The sequence below is a fragment of the Cyprinodon tularosa genome, unplaced genomic scaffold (assembly GCF_016077235.1).
Source record: "Cyprinodon tularosa strain WSP-4 unplaced genomic scaffold, ASM1607723v1 ctg467, whole genome shotgun sequence".
Classification (NCBI taxonomy): domain Eukaryota; kingdom Metazoa; phylum Chordata; class Actinopteri; order Cyprinodontiformes; family Cyprinodontidae; genus Cyprinodon; species Cyprinodon tularosa.
Window position 1 is genome coordinate 1,913,318 of NW_024039193.1, and position 19,056 is coordinate 1,932,373.

Below are 19,056 nucleotides of genomic sequence, written 5' to 3' on the forward strand. Positions count from 1 at the left end.
TAAACAAATAAAACGATATTACTTATCTTTGAAGTAATCTTTTTAAAACATTTCTCATGTTAATAAAATAATGTTCTTATACGTTGACTTAAAGTCAAAAGGGTGAAAGATACTTTATATATATTTTTTTTTTTTAATTAGAAACAGATTTCCTCATCCACTGATGGGTTTAAGTTGGTCCCATATATCTTCTTATGAAAGGTGCCATTAGATACATTTTCTTTTTTTTTTTTATAAAGAAAAATTAGAGAGGGAGGATGTCTATTTATTGATTATTCATTAGAAGTAATTCCACTAAACCCTGCATGTTTCCACTCCTCCGCCCATATTTTAAGCTCTTTGTGAGTTTGATGAATGAGGCTTCAAGTCTCCATCTATTTGCAGAGTCTGGACTTCTGTGCTTTGTTAGCATCTGGCTGCTTCATGTGATGAAATGGAAAACACCTCAGGAACAAAAACAGGCTCCCTTTGCTTCGGTTCAGGAAGCAGAGGTTGGTTACGGCTGGGAGACTCAGCTTTTGCGGTGTCGGTCACTCCAGCGAATGACAAAAAGTTCATGTTTGATGCAAATGTGACTGCATTGGCGCATATCAATGAAAAATCTTGTAAAATGTTGAAAAACAAAAGCATAATGCAAATTAGGCACTCATACCGTTTAGGCAGTTTAGTCGCCATTTTTTCTACAACATTCATCACCACTGGAATAGGGAAAAACAATTACAGCAGCGAATGCACGCATATCTTACAGGCCTGGTCTCCAACTTCTCATCTACATGTACAGCCCAGTGCATCCCACAGCTCAGGGCGGATGGGGGGTGGCGGGGTTGGACCGTTTGTTGTGTTGTGTTCATATAGGATAGACAGCAGCTTCTGCTCCCTGTGTTCACGCCGTCCTTCAGTCAGCCCCCTGAAGGACATTCATCTTATGCTTTACACAGTTTCAATGACAGAAAGCACAGCAGCTTGATTCTGACAATTTCACCAACATCAAAAACACTAACAGCTGCAGAGATTCAGCCACTAGCTTGTACAGGAGCGTTGAGAGGGCGGATTGAGGCTGCAGGTGTTTGCAGTGTTCCTGGGAGCTTCCAGGGCACTGGGGTGTGTCGTCGCTGCAGCAGTGTGTCCACCTGTGAAGTCCTTTGTCAGAAAGAGGTAAGTTTGTGGCACAGGCTGCTTGCTGAGCTCAGATGTAGTACTCCTTCACATTGTCCCTGACAGAGTTTTGGAGATGGAGCTCAGTCCTGTAGTCTGTGTACGTGCTGTGTCTGTGCTCCTCTTTCATGCTGCTGCTCCTCTTCGCCCGGCGCTGCTGATAGAGGAGGCGGCTTATCACAGCCAGAGCGCACACGGCAATGAAGACTACCGCTGTGACCACACCTGAGAACACAGCAGGGAGGAAAAATTAGAGGATTATGACAGGGGGGTTGAAAGTCATGCCTGGAGGCAGGAAGAGATTCACCTTCCAGTACAAAAACATGCTGGCACTCAAAAAACAGCAGCAGCATTCCCATGTTCAGTGGCGAACACGGATCAGTAAATCATTCATAAAGAAGCCACCTGCATCCCTCAAACTGTGGCTGCTTATCAACAAAAGTGTGCGCCTTTGTTTTCCGTTTGATCTGTTTGCCAGATTCAATAAAAGAGACTCAGATATGCGCTGCTCTGTGTTAAGGTTCTGTTTTTATCAAGCAGAATTAGATGCATGTGAAATGCCAATGAGGGGAAGTTTGATCATCTGTGTTCTGTTGTACTTTAAACATTTTGGAACATTTTCTCTTCCAAACTCCAAGCCCATTCAAACAAAACAAAGCATATTTTATTTATCAAAGGGATTTTTGGTCTTTTTTGTTGATGAGGGATGTATGAAGTGCCGTGAAGTCTGTGGCCTGCAGCTGTCTGGTCCTAAGCCAAAACTAACCGCTATTCAGACCGCTTATCCCTTCATCTTTTTTAAATGGATGGAAACAATCTCAGATCTATAAATGCAAAACCGCCTCCGTCTCAAAATGCAAAAGCCAAAGTATATTCAATGATTTAATTTTCTAAAATATATCGCTTAATATTGTATTCAGAGGTTTGGAGGAAATCCTCCAGAACCCATGGAACCAATATATATATACTCCCTTTAGAGGACAGCACAAACAGGCTACTGCAGGCACTATTTAATGAAGATGCCAGTTGGGGACCTGTGAGGCGTCTGTTTCTCAAACTAGAGACTCTAATGTAAGTATCTTCTTGCTCAGTTGTGCAACGCGGCCTCCCACTTCTTTTTCTACTATGGTTAGAGCCTGTTTGTGCTGTCCTCTGAAGGGAGCAGTACACACCGTTGTAGGAAATCTTCAATTTCTTAGCAATTTCTCGCATGGATTAGCCTTCATTTCTAAGAACAAGAATAGACTGTCGAGTTTCAGATGAAAGTTCTCTTTTTTCGGCCATTTTAAGCGTTTACTTGACCCCACAAATGTGATGCTCCAGACACTCAATCTGCTCAAAGGAAGGTCCGTTTTCTAGCTTCTGTAACAAGCTAAACTGTTTTCAGATGTGTAAACATGGTTGCACAAGGGTTTTCTAATCATCAATTAGCCTTCTGAGCCAATGAGCAAAGACAATGTACTATTAGAACACTGGGGTTATAGTTGCTGGAAATGAGCCTCTATACACCTGTGTAGATATTGCACCAAAAACCCGACATTTGCAGCTAGACTAGTCATTTACCACATTAGCAATGTATATATCTTTAAAGTTAAGACTAGTTTAAAGTTATATTCATTGAAAGGTACAGTCCTTTTCCTTAAAAAATAAAGACATTTCAATGTGACCCCAAACTTTTAAACGGTACTATATATATATATATATATATATATATATATATTAGTGCTGTCAAGCTATTAAAAATTTTAATCGCGATTAATCGCATAATATCAACAGTTAACTCAGGATTAATCGCAAATTAATCGCATATTTTATTTGGGCATTTTAAAAATGCAAATGTGCAATAATGTAAAAAAAAAACGTGCTTAAACAATAAGTTTTTTTAATTATTTTTTTTTTAAAGCACTTTTAAAAAACTAGAATAAAAATATCCTGGTTTAAATTCCGGCCAATAATTATTCAAAATTTGTAAAAAAAAATTACAAAACTACAGAACAGTAAACAGTACTTCAAAGAACTCCATAAAATTAAGTTTTTTCTCAAACATAGGACAAAAATAAAGATGTAGTGTTAAAATAAAGTGCACATTCCGTTATGAAATTCAGACTTAATTCAAATAAAATGAAGTTACTCACAAAATAATAAATAAATCAAACAAATTTACAATAACTGGGCTTTGCAGTCATCTCAACAACATAACATTTTACATGTAGAACATGTAACATCAAAATGCTTTAATATTCCTTTGGTCTGAACAGGAATTGCAGCAGCAGTGCATTCCACATGACTTAATTTATTTCTTTGTCTTGTTGGCGCTAAGCCAATGAGACGCTCGTTTCTTCTGGACAACATAGACATAGGACTCAGGTTTTGTCAAGACAGCCTTCTGGGATAACATTAAAATGAAACTTATCATTCAGGATACCTTGTCTGCTGGCCATTTTTGCTCATTCAAAGCACGGGTCTGTTATGCTGCGGTCTCTCCCAAAACTTAGCGTTCCTGAAGCTACGGAAAGCGCCGAGGGTAAAACAAACAGTACAGCGAGCGCTGTGGAAAAATAAAGAACAAAAGCGCACGGTGCGTTTGCTTTGATGCGCGATTAACGTGCTTTAAAAAAAATGTCGCCGTTATACTCTAAAGCAGTTAACGAGTTAATAACGCTTTAAAACCGACAGCCCTAATATATATATATATATATATATATATATATATATATATATATATATATATATATATATATATATATACATATATATATATATATATATATATATATGCAACTATTTGCATCCTCTTCACCAGTCTGTTAAACGGCAACAAAATCTGTTTACGGTTATCATTAACATCTAAAAACACTTGCAGTGAAAAAATTTGCAGTGATTTCTGTGCTGACTACAAACCAGTCAACAGAACATTCTGCATAATTTTGAAGCTCTTCATAACATTATTTTAACCACTACATCTTTAACGGTTGTTATTTAACCAAACTAGTCCATCTGTATTTGGCTGTTATTGTGAATAGTTTAAATGGCCACAACAAATCCACTTGAAACTCATGAAAAAGCATAAATGAAATCAGCTGCTGTTTCTTAACCACTTGGAGGGGTCTGACCCGCTGTTGCTGACAGTTGCCTTAACCACCTTTCCACTAGTACAGAGTTAAATGGATTCACTATAAATCAAAGTTTTTTCTGCAGTAATTGTTACGTGGATCCATTACTACTTTCAGAGGATGCTAACTTCTGGTTCCAGCCATTCCAAGACTACCAAGGTCACCTTGCTATTAAAGATCCCCCCACTGAAATACTACTTCTAATGGGAGATGAATGAATCTAAATGGAACTGTGTCAACCTGAATAGATGAGTTACAGATGGAAAAGAGGCCTTATTGTGGCGGTATGATTCTGTAGATTCGGAGGCACTACAACGTGACAACGGTTCAGAAAGGTTTAATTCTTCACAGAGGAAGATTTTATTCTGATACTGCTACAAAATGGAGATGAACTTATTTAGAACTTATTTGACTTTAGGTTTGAATCCTAAAATGAGAAAAAAGAAAAAGAGGAAAGAAGGTTAAGGACTGACATGTTTATTTATGTGTTTATTATTTCTAAAACAATAGCCCGATGCTACAATACAGTGAAGGACAGAATTCAGAATAAATAAATAAATAATAACTGGAACGGCAGAGATGTTAGTCTATAAACAGTACTTTATGTAACGAGGAAGCTGGAATATGAAAAAATAATGTACTGCAAAAAATGTAAACCGACATAAGTAAATCTTTATTAAATCAAGTGCATTTGTTCTTGAATTGAGCAGGTAAGTGAGACACTGCCAATGGAATTAGAGAATTTACATTTAAAATAAGAAAAAAACGGCAGTCTCCTTTTTCAAGTGAATCTCATTATCTTTTTTTAAGGCTAAAGACACTCATTCCATTGGCAGATCGTCCCATTTACCCACTCAAATAAAGGGTAACAACTTATTTGAAGGATTTTAGGATCGTTTTTGCAGTGTGTTGCATTTCTTCTGCCCTTGCTGTCAGGATGGTGTTAACACTGGGGAGTTTGAACTCATCAACAAGCATGCTCACAACATGGCAAAACATCTTTATGCCAAAAATACAACGCCCAGTTGTTTTATTGTGTAACCTGACCTGGAAATGAACACTGAATAGATATGGTCTGAATTCTTTTTCTGCATCAGTGAATAAATTACAGTTGATCCTTAAACAGTCAGCATCCCTCAACTACTCACATTTTAATGTTTTTATAACTCGACTCTAAATAGAAAAAAATGATCATATGCAGCTTTAATGTAGCAGCCACTTTGTTGCTCCCTGAACTCTGCTCAGTTAGCATAGTTTACTGCAGGTGTTGGTACATGGAGCTCTCACACCCCTCTGAGATAATTTAACCACAACAGAATGCTGGCAACAGCCAGCTTAGAGTCTGAACAGTTATTTTATTCTTACACATAAAAGAGAACTATGGAGAGTATGAATAACTATAAAAAAATGACTGCTTTTGCGTTCAAGAGGTAAAAACAGTAACACAATATTAACACATTCAGGTAGAGCTCCTGTTTGTTGAAGTTCGCACATAAAGCATACTAAAATAAAGCCTGAACTTCATCAAATTAAAGCTTTTTCTTATCCTTAATTTAAATTGAACATAAGAAATGATTGGGAAACATCTCATTTTCTTTCTGGGCATGAGTTCAGTGAGCAGGTTAGTAACACTTTTGTCTCTTTGGTAAACAGAAGCAGATTGGTAACATGAACTTGCAGCTTGTTGCCTGGAAACGGATGTGGTGCTCTGGTGAAGAAAAGAAACTTGAATTTAACACCACAAAAAAAAAAAGAAAAAGAAAATTAAACATGAGCTACATGTTTTGGAATCAGGTGAATATTCTTGTTGTCCACCTTCAACCTCCTGACACGGTCCATCGTTAATTTATGACAAGCACATTTTCTGAAATGATGTTCCATCTCGATGGCAAGTAGAGACGCTAAGGAAGAGAAGTTATATGCAGCTTTAAAGCAGTCCGTGCTGAACAGCTGAAAACTGGCATGCAGGGCTCCTGAGAAAGGGCATAGATGAACAGGGGGAAAAAGCTTCCTTTGTCTTCGGCAAAGCAATTTTCTTTGAGCTTTTCTGAAAAGGTTATAAGGCCAAGGAGAGATGAGTGAAGCATCCATAAGCTCTCCACAGAGCAACAATAGTCCCATCACATTAGCCTCTTCAGTTAATCTGTTTTTCTTACAGTGATTAACTAGGGTTATTTTGTTTTTTGTTTTTTACATTATTTAATTAAAAAAGGTTTTAATGCAGAATAATTCTCGGTATTTGGAATTCCTAGTTAAAAAATGCAATTAAAGCATCCCCTTATCCTTCAGCCTATTTCTGCTTTTCGTTACTTTTGGCATGAACTTATCTTCATATTTATACATAAAGATGTTTAATGAGTGTTGCAGTGCAGTAAAAGGCTGAAGGAAAGAAAAGCCTCACTTTGAAGTTTTTTTTTTTTGTCTCTTAAAGAATGTGACCAGCTCCTTCTATAGTGGTTGACCCGCTTAGGAAGATCACCTAAACACAAATACTAGCTCGGCAACAGTTAAAATTCCGATATTGTAATAAATGGAATTTCTGGATAAATTCAGTGTAAGTATCTGCTCACCTAATTATTACATCTTATCATGCTCTACTCTTTGTGAACTTTTCTAGAATAAAGAATCTGAACCACCAGATGACTAGTTCCGTAGTAAACCCCCAAAAAGTTAAAAAACAATCCACTGGAATTTGTTTCCAAGCTTGAAGACGTTTCGCTTCCCATCCAGGAAGCTTTTTCAATTCTTGGATGGGAAGCGAAATGTCTTCAAACTTGGAAACAAAGTCTAGTGGATTGTTTTTTTTTTTTTACTAGTTTTGGAATGACTATGAGCTGGATGACAGAGAATCTTTACCAGCGTTATGTAGTAAAGGCTTGTACACTGGAAAAACAATCTAGAAATAAGTAACAATTTCTTAAACCAAGTGTATTTAGCCTTCATTTGAGTAGGTAAATGAAATAATTTGCCAATGGAATGAGTATTTCTACTATTAAAATAAGATAAATAGATATTATGCACTTGAAATAAGACAATGAAATTGTGTTTTCTTATTTTAAATGTAAATTGTCTTGTTCCATTGGCAAAATGTATCTTTTACCCCCTCAATCCAAGAAGTAATGCACTTATTTTAAGAAAAAATTACTTTGATTTTTTCTAATAGTAAAGGTATAGGCATAAGGGTGACATGAGCCCACCACCCCCCGCCTGTTTACAGTGCCTAACGGACCAGGGGTCTTGGTCTAGATGTAACAAAAGGGGAATGGGAAGGGAATTTGAATTTCTATACCTTGCATGCTGGGTCCATCAGACCTTACCCTGCTCAGTGCGGCATGTACCCAATATTCTGAACGACTCTGTGGTGTCGTGTAGCACAGACTACAACCCCAACATGTAGAAGAAGAAAACTCAGCTGTTTTCAATATTTTCAAAGCCTCTTTGTCTTATTTAAAAGTTACAGTCACTTCAATCCAAATGTTTTAAACAAATCTGTTGATCATATTGACACTTGTGGGCACATTTATAGGATGTTTCTAGATGTTTCTATTTGTGCAGTCCCAGTGCTCATAAGGATACTGTAAGAAATCCAGTATTTGATTAAAAGATTATTACCTAACCTTGCATGTTTGTTTGTGCTATATATTTATAAAAACCCTAATGATTTAAAAAAATCTTTCTGTAATTTCATACCGATTCATTTATAGTAATTAATACTTTAATTGCAGCCTTAATTCAAAGACATTGATGGAAAACAATGTATATGAATAAAAAAGTATACAATAGGACCAACAGAATCATAAAAAAACAATGTAATACAAATGTTTTAGTCAAAGTGCTTTAAGATAACACAGGTTAACTGATTTGTTTGATCCTGAATGGATTAAAAAACTTACACTTTAGCTAAAATGATCATTGGGTAATGAATATAGAATTTAAAAAATATATAATCAGTTTCCCTCCATCTTCAATTCCATGTAAGGTTTTGGCTCATGGGTAGAGCATGATCAAGAGAAAGGTGAGAGATCAGCCTACAGCTCCAGGGGAAGAGCTAGTTAATGATCTGAAAGCAGCTGGGAGCACAGTCACCAAGAACACCAACGGTAACACATTATGCTAATAAAGCATGGGAGAAAGAACTTTGGTAAGAAGAGAAATAAATTGAGCTTTTTCTGCATTGACCAAACCCATTTTATTCGGAGGGAAGGATGCATGAATGGAAAGAAACCACACATGACCACTGAGGTAGAAGTATTATATGTTTTTTCTGAGAGGTACAGCTGCCAGGATTAAAGGACTAATGTCTCAGCATGAACTGGAAAAACTAATCCATGTTTTTATTTTTAGTCGAATTGATTACTGCAATGGTGTTTTCACAGGTCTGCCTAAAAAGTGAATCAGACAGCTGCAGCTAATCCAGAACGCTGCTGCCCGTGTCCTCACTAAGACTAAGAAAGTAGAGCACATCACCCCAGTTCTGTTAGTCTATAAATCTCTGAATGGCTTAGCATCTAAATACATCACAGACTTGCTATCAGTGTATCAACCCTCCAGACCACTCAGGTCTTCTGGCTCCAGCCTGCTCTGCATACCTAGAACCAGAACTAAACATGGAGAAGCAGCATTTAGTTCCTATGCTCCACTTATCTGGAACAAACTTCCAGAAAAGTGTAAATGTGCGGAAAGCCTGAGTTGCTTTAAATCAAGACTAAAAACACATTTGTTTAGGATTGCCTTCAACTGTTCTAGTTAAGCAGTTCAACTAAAGCATCATTAGTCAATCAAGTAAAGCACTTTGCATTGTCTTTGTACTGAATTGTGCTTTACAAATAAATTTGCCTTGCCTTGCCTTGGATTAAGAGTCCAATAAACTTGGTTCTTCTACGACCAATGGAAATTTTCAGAGCAGTGTGAAAAACCTAATGACTAGTTGTAGCAAATGTCTTAGTGCTGTGTCTGTTGTTAAAAATTAGAAGGCAAGTTTTAATCGAGGATTAAACTCTTATTTCACGCTTCCATACTTTATACCGATTTTATAGTTTTTATGCAATGCACTTTTTAAAAAATAGATCTTCTGTCTCTGCTCTTCTGGGTGGAACACCAAGAAAATGTTGAAGTTGTGCTTCTGTTCATGTCCCTATAGTATACAACAATAGTAATGCTACTGTTACTATTACTACTACTACAAAAACAAAACAATTATAATAATTATTTCATGTTGTTTATTCCTATTGATCCACACCCTGAATGACTGGTACCAATGGTGTCTATGTCAGGAGGGACCCAAACCCTTACTCTATATACAGGGCTGATGAAGCCGCAAGTTGTCGAAAACAAGCACGCCTCTTCTTTTCCTTTTTCTAGTGAGACTGGACTACTGCTAATCAGAGAACAGGGGGTTATATTCACCTTAACCTTAAGTTCTCTTCCATGGAATTTAGTTTATTTCTCTCACTATGGAAAAAATACAGGTGTCATGTTTTGCCATTGTCTGTTTAAATGACAACTGTTCCCAGTGACCAATCAGAAAGGGTTCACATCATTAGAGCTTCCAGGAAGGACTAAATTTCCTTTAGCAGGAGCAGTCACATCAAGCTAATATCTTTTTTTACAGCGTCGGGTGAAGCTTGGCATGCAGCTGCATGCTGCAATAATAAGGCAGAGGCCTTCCTGTGATAGAGGTTTTCCTGCTGTGAGGCTAGTCCTTCTAGGTTTCTACAGATTCATTCAGGAGCATCCAGTTGTCCTGGTCTTATCCATTCCATTTAAACTTGACCAACAAACTCTCGGCTTCATGGCTGCATATTTAACATAAAGGTTCAGGGGGGATCTTTGTGGGCTTGCTATCTTCTACTACAGCAGGATGCAAAAGGTTGATCACTCTGGACGATTCCTCTGTTGAATTAAACTTCTCTTTTCCACTACTGCCACATTCATGCTTAGTATTAGGGATTGCTGCAACGTCAACATCCCCAAAATAGCAACTGTTCACAGTTTTTAAACTCTCATCACTGAGTTCTGCAAGTCGATGACTTAATGCAATATGCAGGATAGAAAACATTTTAACCAACTTGTCATAGTATTTAAATAAATTGACTCTGGGAAGTGCCTTAATGGTTCATCACATGCTCATATGAATAGGGGCCCACATCCACACAGTGGTGTAGTCTACCAACAAATGTAGAAAACCTTTAACCATTCTGACTACTATAGATGATCTGGTTGAATTATCTCTGTAAAGTCCCTTGAGATGACATTTGTAGTGAACTGGCACTATATAAATAAACTGAATGGAAATGAAATGTCTTTCTCTGTTAAATTGGTGGGCTAGCCTTTGCCTGGGAGTGCATACACTTATGTATTGTATCCTCGCGACATAAGGAACTTTAGTTAGTTTAGGACTTTCCTCATTGACACCTATGAAAACCTAAGTAGCTATAATTTGCCATCAGAGTGTTTGTCTTATCTCTGACCCTTTCACTGAGCTGTGAACCCTGTCAATTGACAATTTAGTTTAGTGCATTATATATATTATATTAAGAGGTGGGCATAGATAATTTTTTAAAATAAGATTGTAAGCACGAATAATCAACACAACTTACAAGTCTGCAATTAATGCCATGCTTTTGTGCTGCATACACATCTTGTCACATTGCCTGCATGATTCTTGGCGCCGCTTTGCTATGACAACTGCATCCATGATGGTGTGATACTCATTTATAATGAAAAACCACCTGTTCCAAATTTATTCGAGCAGATCTGTTGTAAATCCAAACAAAGTATCACTATGGATGCCATCTCTGGCCACGCATGAAGCTAGACATTTGCAGCTCAGATCCAGAATTTATGAGGTGGAAACTTCACAACAGATTTCATTGGCAGGTCATGAATGAATACTACCTTGGCTGAGGCCCTTCTTCCTTTCCTTTATCTACATGTTTGATCCACATAGACAACCGCATTCATGCTCTTCTGAGTCGAAGGGTGTTCAAATGTAAATCATTTGGAGATAATACTGACAAGCAACAGTCAAGGGCAATCTTCCTCTAGTTTAAAAAATAAATTGTCTTTATTTTTTACATCAATAAAAAAAAACTTTAATTAGATTTTGACTCACACTGTGCAACATATAATCATTATTTTCATTAAAGATTACATGATAGCACCTTAAGCCAGGGGTCGTCAATGTTTTCCAGGCCAAGGACCCCCAAACTGATGTCCAGATGGAGCGGGGACCCCCTAATTATATATATGTGGTGTGAATTGTGACTATAGGAAATGGTCCTATAGTCACTCTATTACATATGGAGTAATGTAACAAATGTAACAAATGTACATTTTGCGCTGGGATTAATCTTTTCTAAAGTGCTCTTGATGGAAGAGGATGCTTTTTTCTCTGTCTCCGGCTTTCTAGTCTGTGTGCCCTGCCTCAGCTGTGTCCTGTTTTCTTTTGGTGCCTCTTTTTTGAATAAATTCAAAAGTGTGAATTATAGATATGGTCAGCTGGTCTCTCAATGCAATTGATCCATTTTCTTTTTTTACACAATAAGGCGGAACCCTCCTGTTCAGACGGGATGTATTTCTCCAGATACATAATGGATTCCTGGCAGAAAGAGGAGATATACCCCTGACCATGATTTCAGTAGAGGACGTAGAAAATGTGTAAATAACTAACTAAATAAATGTGTTTTTTATGAGTATTTCAGCTGTATAGAGTTGGCGGATGCCTGGTAAAATTCTGAAGATGTTGGTGGCTGTTCTGGCCATTGTGAAGCTGCCTGGCATGTATGAGGGAATCTGCAGAGCTATCAGAACTCAGACTCAGATGTTAAGGGAACAGAATCCTAAACTGCATGTGATCCTTCTACAGGATCACAGGCTGACTGCGGTTACCGGACTCAGAGTTAAAATGGTACAATCCAGAAGAATGTTGTGAGCTCAGATCTGGTGGAATGTCCAAGTATTTGTCTTACTTGTAATCGCCATTGTGAGACACCAGCAAAAAACTCTCAGGCTGGTAGAAAAATCAGGAGTTAGCCTAATACAAACAAGTTGTTTCTATTTGATATCTGGCTCCCAGTGTATGGCCTTCGTCATATCTACTCAACTCCCCTGGATGCTGCCTAAATATGACGCCCCTCTCCCTCCCTTCCCTAAATACATCTATGAACTTGCTCCATGTGCAGCTGGTTGATGAACATTATATTAAATCCCACTGTGAATTCTTTCCAGATGCTCTGTACAAATAATATAAGATATTATTTGTTTCCTAGATGAAGGAAATAATATATATTTATTTCTCATATAACGATGTTGCAAGGTCATAATACCATAACTATAATAATAATGATTTAACCTCATAATTATTAGCCTCTCCCACCTGCTTTAGAACAATGTGTTGAAATAATTTTCTATGTACATTTATGTAGAAAGTCTGTACTTTATAATTTAAAGACAATGGCCCTTGGAACAGTGCTTCATGGTCTTACTTTTCACTCACACAAAGCATACGAACAAGCATACTGGGATATAAACACATTTATGCATCACACCAATCTCCACCATTCCCCCTGCGAAATGTGTTGTATCTGTGTTGCTTCTTTGTGCTGAGTTTTTTTTTTTGCAATCTCCGTTTGTATCCTGCTAAAGATAACGTGTAAAATATGATTTTCTGTCTTTGCTCACCCATTCTTATTCTTTTGTCTTTTTTTTTCCTTAACTGCAAGGGCAGTGCGTTTGATGGCTGCAAGACCTTGGATACCTCCCCTCCATGTATAATGTCTTTGTTTTGTCTTTTCTTTGATGGGCTGTACTACAACATAAATTTGAGCCTTCAGAAGTGCTTCTCCAGGCTGAATGATGAATAAAGAAACTTTATAATTAGACATAAACAACTGCTTTTTTCATTTTGTATACACAGTGTATACAAAACCAAATTCTTTTTGTAAACCTTTAAGACAGTAAATGAGCAGCATCTTAGCAGTCAAATGAACAATTCCATTCCATAAAGTGCAGCAGTGATCAAATGTAAACTCTGTGGGAGAAAAAAACATGCTGCAAAATGCATTGATATGGAAGTTCAGAGCATTTTAAGACAAATATATATGGTGCAAATGCAGTATTTTGGTTTGGTAAATCTTTGAATGTAATCCCGCCTCAACCAAACTTTACACGTGGCTCTATGCAGTCAGACAAGTAATGTTCTCCTGGCAACTGCCAAACCCAGACTCGTCCAACAGATTTCCAGATGGAGAAACAAAATTTGACCCTCCTGAGAACATTTCTCTATTGCTCTGGAGTCCGGTGGCAGTGTGCTTCACACCACTGCATCTTATACTTTGCATTGTACTTATTGATGTATGGCTTAGAAACCATGGAAACCCATTCCATGCTTTCTGCACACTGTTCTTGAGCCAATCTGATGGTTCGGAGGTTTGTAGTAAATAACTGCACATAGTTGGCGACCACTTTGCACTTCGTCTTTTAGTATTTACTGACACAAATCTTTCAGTTTATGTGGCCAACCGCTTCCTGGGTGAGTTGCTGTCATTACCAAACACTTCCATTGTCTTTTGATAGAGCTAACAGTTTACTGTGGAATGTTTAGGATATCACGACTGGATTTGATGCACAGGTGGCATTCTATGACAGTTCCACGATAGAGCGACCCATTCTGCCACAAATGTTTGTAACAACAGTCTGCATGCCTAGTTGCTTGATTTTATACACCTGTGGCCATGGAAGCGATTGGAACACCTGATTCCAATAATTTGGATGACTGAGCAAATACTTTTGGCTCTATAGAGGTGCTCATGCCCTATATGCAGTTAAACTAAATTAAACGGAAATGGAACCATAATTTATAGTTTCTAAACTGCTTTTGTCATTACATTTTTCTGGCAATGCCGAACATTTACGTTTACATTTGGCCTTCATGCTACATCAATTTGCATTAACTAACTGGTGGATGTGCTCAACAATAAAATTAGATCTGAGGAATAACGTTCCACAACTGATTGTAAATGCTGTGTGATGTGATAATTAGCAGGGTTTTAAAGAAGCAGGAAGGAATGACATTATTTTCCTGCTGCCTGTGTTTTTGTTCAGCCTCAGTGGTTGCTCTATCAAAGTGAATCCCATCTCCATGTCGAACTTATGACAGATGACAAACTGTGGCTTTTATCTAAATCAAACAATAAGCCTCTAGGGATGTCAGATGCAAAGATAAAGTTCAACTAGAGTCTGTTTTAAAGACTTCAGTTATATCATGTGTCAACAAGCTTTTTTTTATTAGCGCAGGGTGGCTGTGGTCAGATTTAGATCTAACATGTTTTCCTGATCGGTTTCTTTACCAGAATATGAGAAGAAGTCTTTATTTCCCGATTAAACAGAATACTTTACTTACATTACAACATGGAATAAGACACTGCAAGCAGCCAGTCTGAAAATGAGCTTAAACTCAGTTATCAGGAGACGCAACAGGAAACATTAAGACTATGGGGAAATGAGAATAACAAACAAACAGCTGTGGCTCATTTTCAATTAACCAGAAAAAGAAAAAAAAAATGCAAAAAGGAGGGAAAACAGACCTGCTATTACAGCCAAATCCTTCTGGGCGTTGCTGTCATGCTGCTCCTTATCTTCATTTGCAGCTTGATCTGAAGAAGCATAAATCAGAAACAGATTCACTAATTATTGTTGTAAAGAAACGACACTGAATCTTAACGGAGAGTTTCTTTTTCTGTCTTATTTCCTGCTAAAACAAGTCTAAAATTAATTTAAAGCCAGCACAATATATTTCTGCTAGTAAAGCCTTTTATGAAAGTTTATGAAACATTTTCCTTGACATAAGGTCCATCACAGCATATAAGAATATAAACTCTCCAGACACCTTTAGATATAAAAAGGCTCTCTAGTGTACACACACATGTATACTTAAACGAGCATTACAATCTGTTTACTTTCTCAAATAAGCTCTTATAAAGTACAGACTTTCTAGATAAATGCACATAGAAAAGTATTTCAACACATTGTTCTAAAGCAGGTGGGAGAGGCTAAACCCATTAAATCATTATTATTATAATTATGGTATTATGACCTTGCAACATCGTTATATGAGAAATAAATATATATTATTTCCTTCATGTAGGAAAACAAATAATATCTTATATTATTTGTACAGAGCATCTGGAAAGAATTCACAGAACTTTACGTTTTTCACATTTTTATGTCGCATTATTCTAAATGGTAATGATTTAATCCATTCCCTCCAGGTTCTATACACAATGCTTAATTTTGACCATGTGATAAATTGGTAAAGTCTGTTGAGATTGTTATAAATGTATAAAAAAATGCAAACTTAAAAATATATGACTTTAACGTAAGTTTTCACAGCCTTTGCTTAATGTTTTGCTGATTCAGCTTTGACAGTGTTTCCAGACTTAAGTCTTTTTGAATATGATGCCTCGAGCTTAGCTCATCTATCTTTTAGCAGTCTTGCACATTCTTCTTTGCAGAACACTTCAACCTTAATCTGGCTGGTTTGGAGAAGTCATTGCAGCCATTTTCAGATTTTTCTGGAGCTGTTCAATCAGATCACCATCAGTATACTGTCTGTAATTTTGGCCACTCCAGGACACCTAGAGAGTGGTTGTGATGAACTCCTTTGAGATCTATGGGCTTTGGGTCATTGTCTGAGAAGGACCTCGCTGCAGCAAACAGAAAGGGGCTGAGACTAACATACCCTTTGCATTCCAGAAATGATGGGAGAGCTATTTCCTGTACAAGCTAATTTTTTTCACATGTTGCGTTTTTTTTTGTTTGTTTGTTTGTTTTCTTTTACTTTTATTTAAAAATCTCTATTGGATACTGTTGTTAAAACATAATAATAATAAACTTGCCAATAGTATTTCACACTTTTTAAAATTTTTTATTTGTTTCTATAACATTATATAAAAGACACAACGGGCCACTTAAAAAAAAAAAAAAAAAAAAAAACAATGAATAGACTAAAAAAAAAGCAGTGGAGAAAACTCTTTTTTTCAATCAAGTCATAAAGGAAAGCTCTTTAGAGGTTTAAAACATATATTTAAGCCCTTATAAGGATTGTTAAATCAATTAGCATTCACCTCTTCTACTTAAACTGGAGAGCCTGCACAGTTATGTTGATGTTGACAACATTATGATGGGCAAAACACAAAAATCCCAGGCCAACAATGCTAGCAGCAGCTCCACTAGCTCTTCAGAAGAAAACTACGCAGACATTCTGGCCTTGCCCTATTTTAAATTCTCCATAAAGAATCCCAGACTATGAGGGAATCCCTTGAATTCAGTCAAGCTCAGCTAGTTTCACTTACTGCAGAAAATAAGGCACTTAAGGAGAACGTGAAAAAACTCACAGGTGGAATGTTACAGCTGTCCAAGGAGAACAGGAAAAGGATCTGCAGGACCGTATTATGAGACATAATTTGGTATTCACGGGCATCCCGGAACGGGCTGCAAGAGGAGAAGGTGCCAAATCTACCAGGTAAAAAACATCTCACTCCATCGCGTTCACTTAAAGGTAAGAGACCTGATAACCGACCTAGAGCTATACTGTAATTCCTAAATTTTAGCATTATACTGTAAGCAAAAAGATGCTGCAGAGAAAGCACTTCAGCATTAATGCTCTATTTCCTTAAGAAATTCTTGACCGAAGAAGAGTTCTATTCCTCATCAGAAAAAAAATACATATCGGAAGGTATCCAGGTCGCTGCGGCTGTGGATAAACTTCACATTCAGGGACGGTTCGGGAGAAATCTCTATGGCAGTATTAAAACAAAAAATTAGACCATTTATACCAGTACTGGAATGGGCATGGAGCCGGCACCACAGAGAAAAGGTTTAAAGATTTTTAACCAGCTTTTTCGATTACAGGCAGATTTTGTCTAATTATAAGACACTCATAAATCAGCTGCAACTGCAAACAATCATTAATCACCTGGATTCCCTCATGTGATCTCTGCCTGCAAAACCATTATGCAAAGAAAAGCAAGTATCTCAGTTCACAAAAATATAAATTTCTCAGTATTACTATTATTTACAGACCTAGGGTAGATTTATAACAATAAAGATATTTATAGATAACCAAAACTTTTGTATTTTTAGCATTTATGTCAAAAAATTAGATAACCCTTCATTCTTTGGCTCTTTCTTCACAGCTCTGTTGGAACATTGAAATACTTCATTTATTATCAGGGGCAATTTTAACTTTGGCCTAAATGAAGAAATAGACAGGGGCCGGCATTGCCTCTTTCTCGATCCAGGCCCCCGTAGGGCGAGTCAGGGGCCACCCACTCCCATGCATACATAGCACTGGAGATTGGTGCCAGGTGCTCATGGATAATACTAAATACTAAGCGGCAGCTACAGATATATACCACAGTGAATAATAGTGTGTAGTCACTATAAGCATTGCCTTCCACACAGCTCGACATGTAAGGGATACCAGCTACTCTTGAAGCTCTTTTTGATGTTTACTTTTGTTGTCTGTTGTCTACTTTTTCCTGTAGTTGTGCTCTCTGTTTTCTTTCCCTCTCCTCTCATACAGGTATGGAAGCACACTTCTACGAGTTATCGTATATCTTCTGTGTTGTCTATTTTTGCTGTTTGTTTTATTTTCTCTCTTTCCATTCCTTCTTTCCTCTCTCTGTTTTTATCTCACCCATTAGTTATTATCCCCTCTTTCGCTTTCACCTCCCTTTCCGTCTCCGTGTCTGTCGTATACCATTTTGCTCCCTAAATAGTTTTCAATAAAGTTTCATATACCAAGCGGAACCTTAAGGCAACCGTCATAAAGGTTTGCTTTTCTAAGCAAATCTGTGGGGCTATCATCTAGCTCTGGGAAATCTGTTCCCAAAGCTATATTGGCAAAACAAAAAACACATGCAAAATATATATATATTTATATATTTTCTTCATTCCAATTATCCCATTACAACGGTTTCCACCACAGCAATTATTGGCCCTTTAAACTTTGAACAGCATTCTACCCTCAGTCAAAATGTTTAGCATTTTACATAATGCCTGAGTCGATGCACTGGGCTTCTTTGTAGGTTTTATTAGTAAAGACTGGTATTTCCATAGCACCCTGTGTACTTCTTTTACTATCACTACACAAAAGGGGTTTCCCCTCAGACAATACCATGGAAAGTTTTCATAACCTTTGCAAAAATGCCACCCAAATTCTTCTAGAAACATTAGTCTCACCCCATTGCTTAGACAAACACTTGTTCCCATTTCTGAGAAAAAAAATCCCTCTATTTTTTACTTGAATGAGTTGTGCTCTTGTGAATCTTTCTCTCTAATCTGCACTTAATATTGCCTCTTTCCCCTGATCCCTCTCACGTCCTTTCAATGATAGACAGCCGACAGCACAAATGAGAAATAACAATAGCAAAGATAGAAAATCCTTCCTGCTTAACTCTGTTAACATCTACAACATCTCCTTTAAAAAAAAAAACTATAAGTAACAATAACACTTATTCTATCAAACTGAATTAAACTGAGTTGTGAAAAGGTAACTATCAATAAGTTATTAGAAGGCAGAACACCTGGAGACAGAATGCTTCTGTTGGCTAAAACTTAGAAAGTTTTTTAGCAAGTATGGAATATAAAATTTGTGTTCTTATATCAATGACCTTTGGAGAGCTGTAAAAAGAGCCTGAAGCACTACTGGAAGCTCACTAGTGACAGGTTGGTGACTCATGGTCTAGAGGCTCTCAAATTCCAGACGAGTCATTTTATAGGTCAG

At 37.2% G+C, this 19,056-nt stretch overlaps 1 protein-coding gene across 1 annotated transcript in view; it reads right to left on the reverse strand.

Annotated features, from left to right (window-relative positions):
* Positions 1-249: 249 nt before the first annotated feature.
* Positions 250-19,056, reverse strand: part of cntnap5a (contactin associated protein family member 5a) — a 288,938-nt gene continuing 270,131 nt past the window's right edge. The window contains exons 23-24 of the mRNA XM_038301437.1: positions 14,855-14,923; positions 250-1,380 (exon numbers count right to left, since the gene is read on the reverse strand). Coding sequence (XP_038157365.1) covers positions 1,187-1,380; positions 14,855-14,923 — 263 coding nt within the window. The 3' untranslated portion in view covers positions 250-1,186. The remainder of the gene's footprint in view (positions 1,381-14,854; positions 14,924-19,056) is intronic.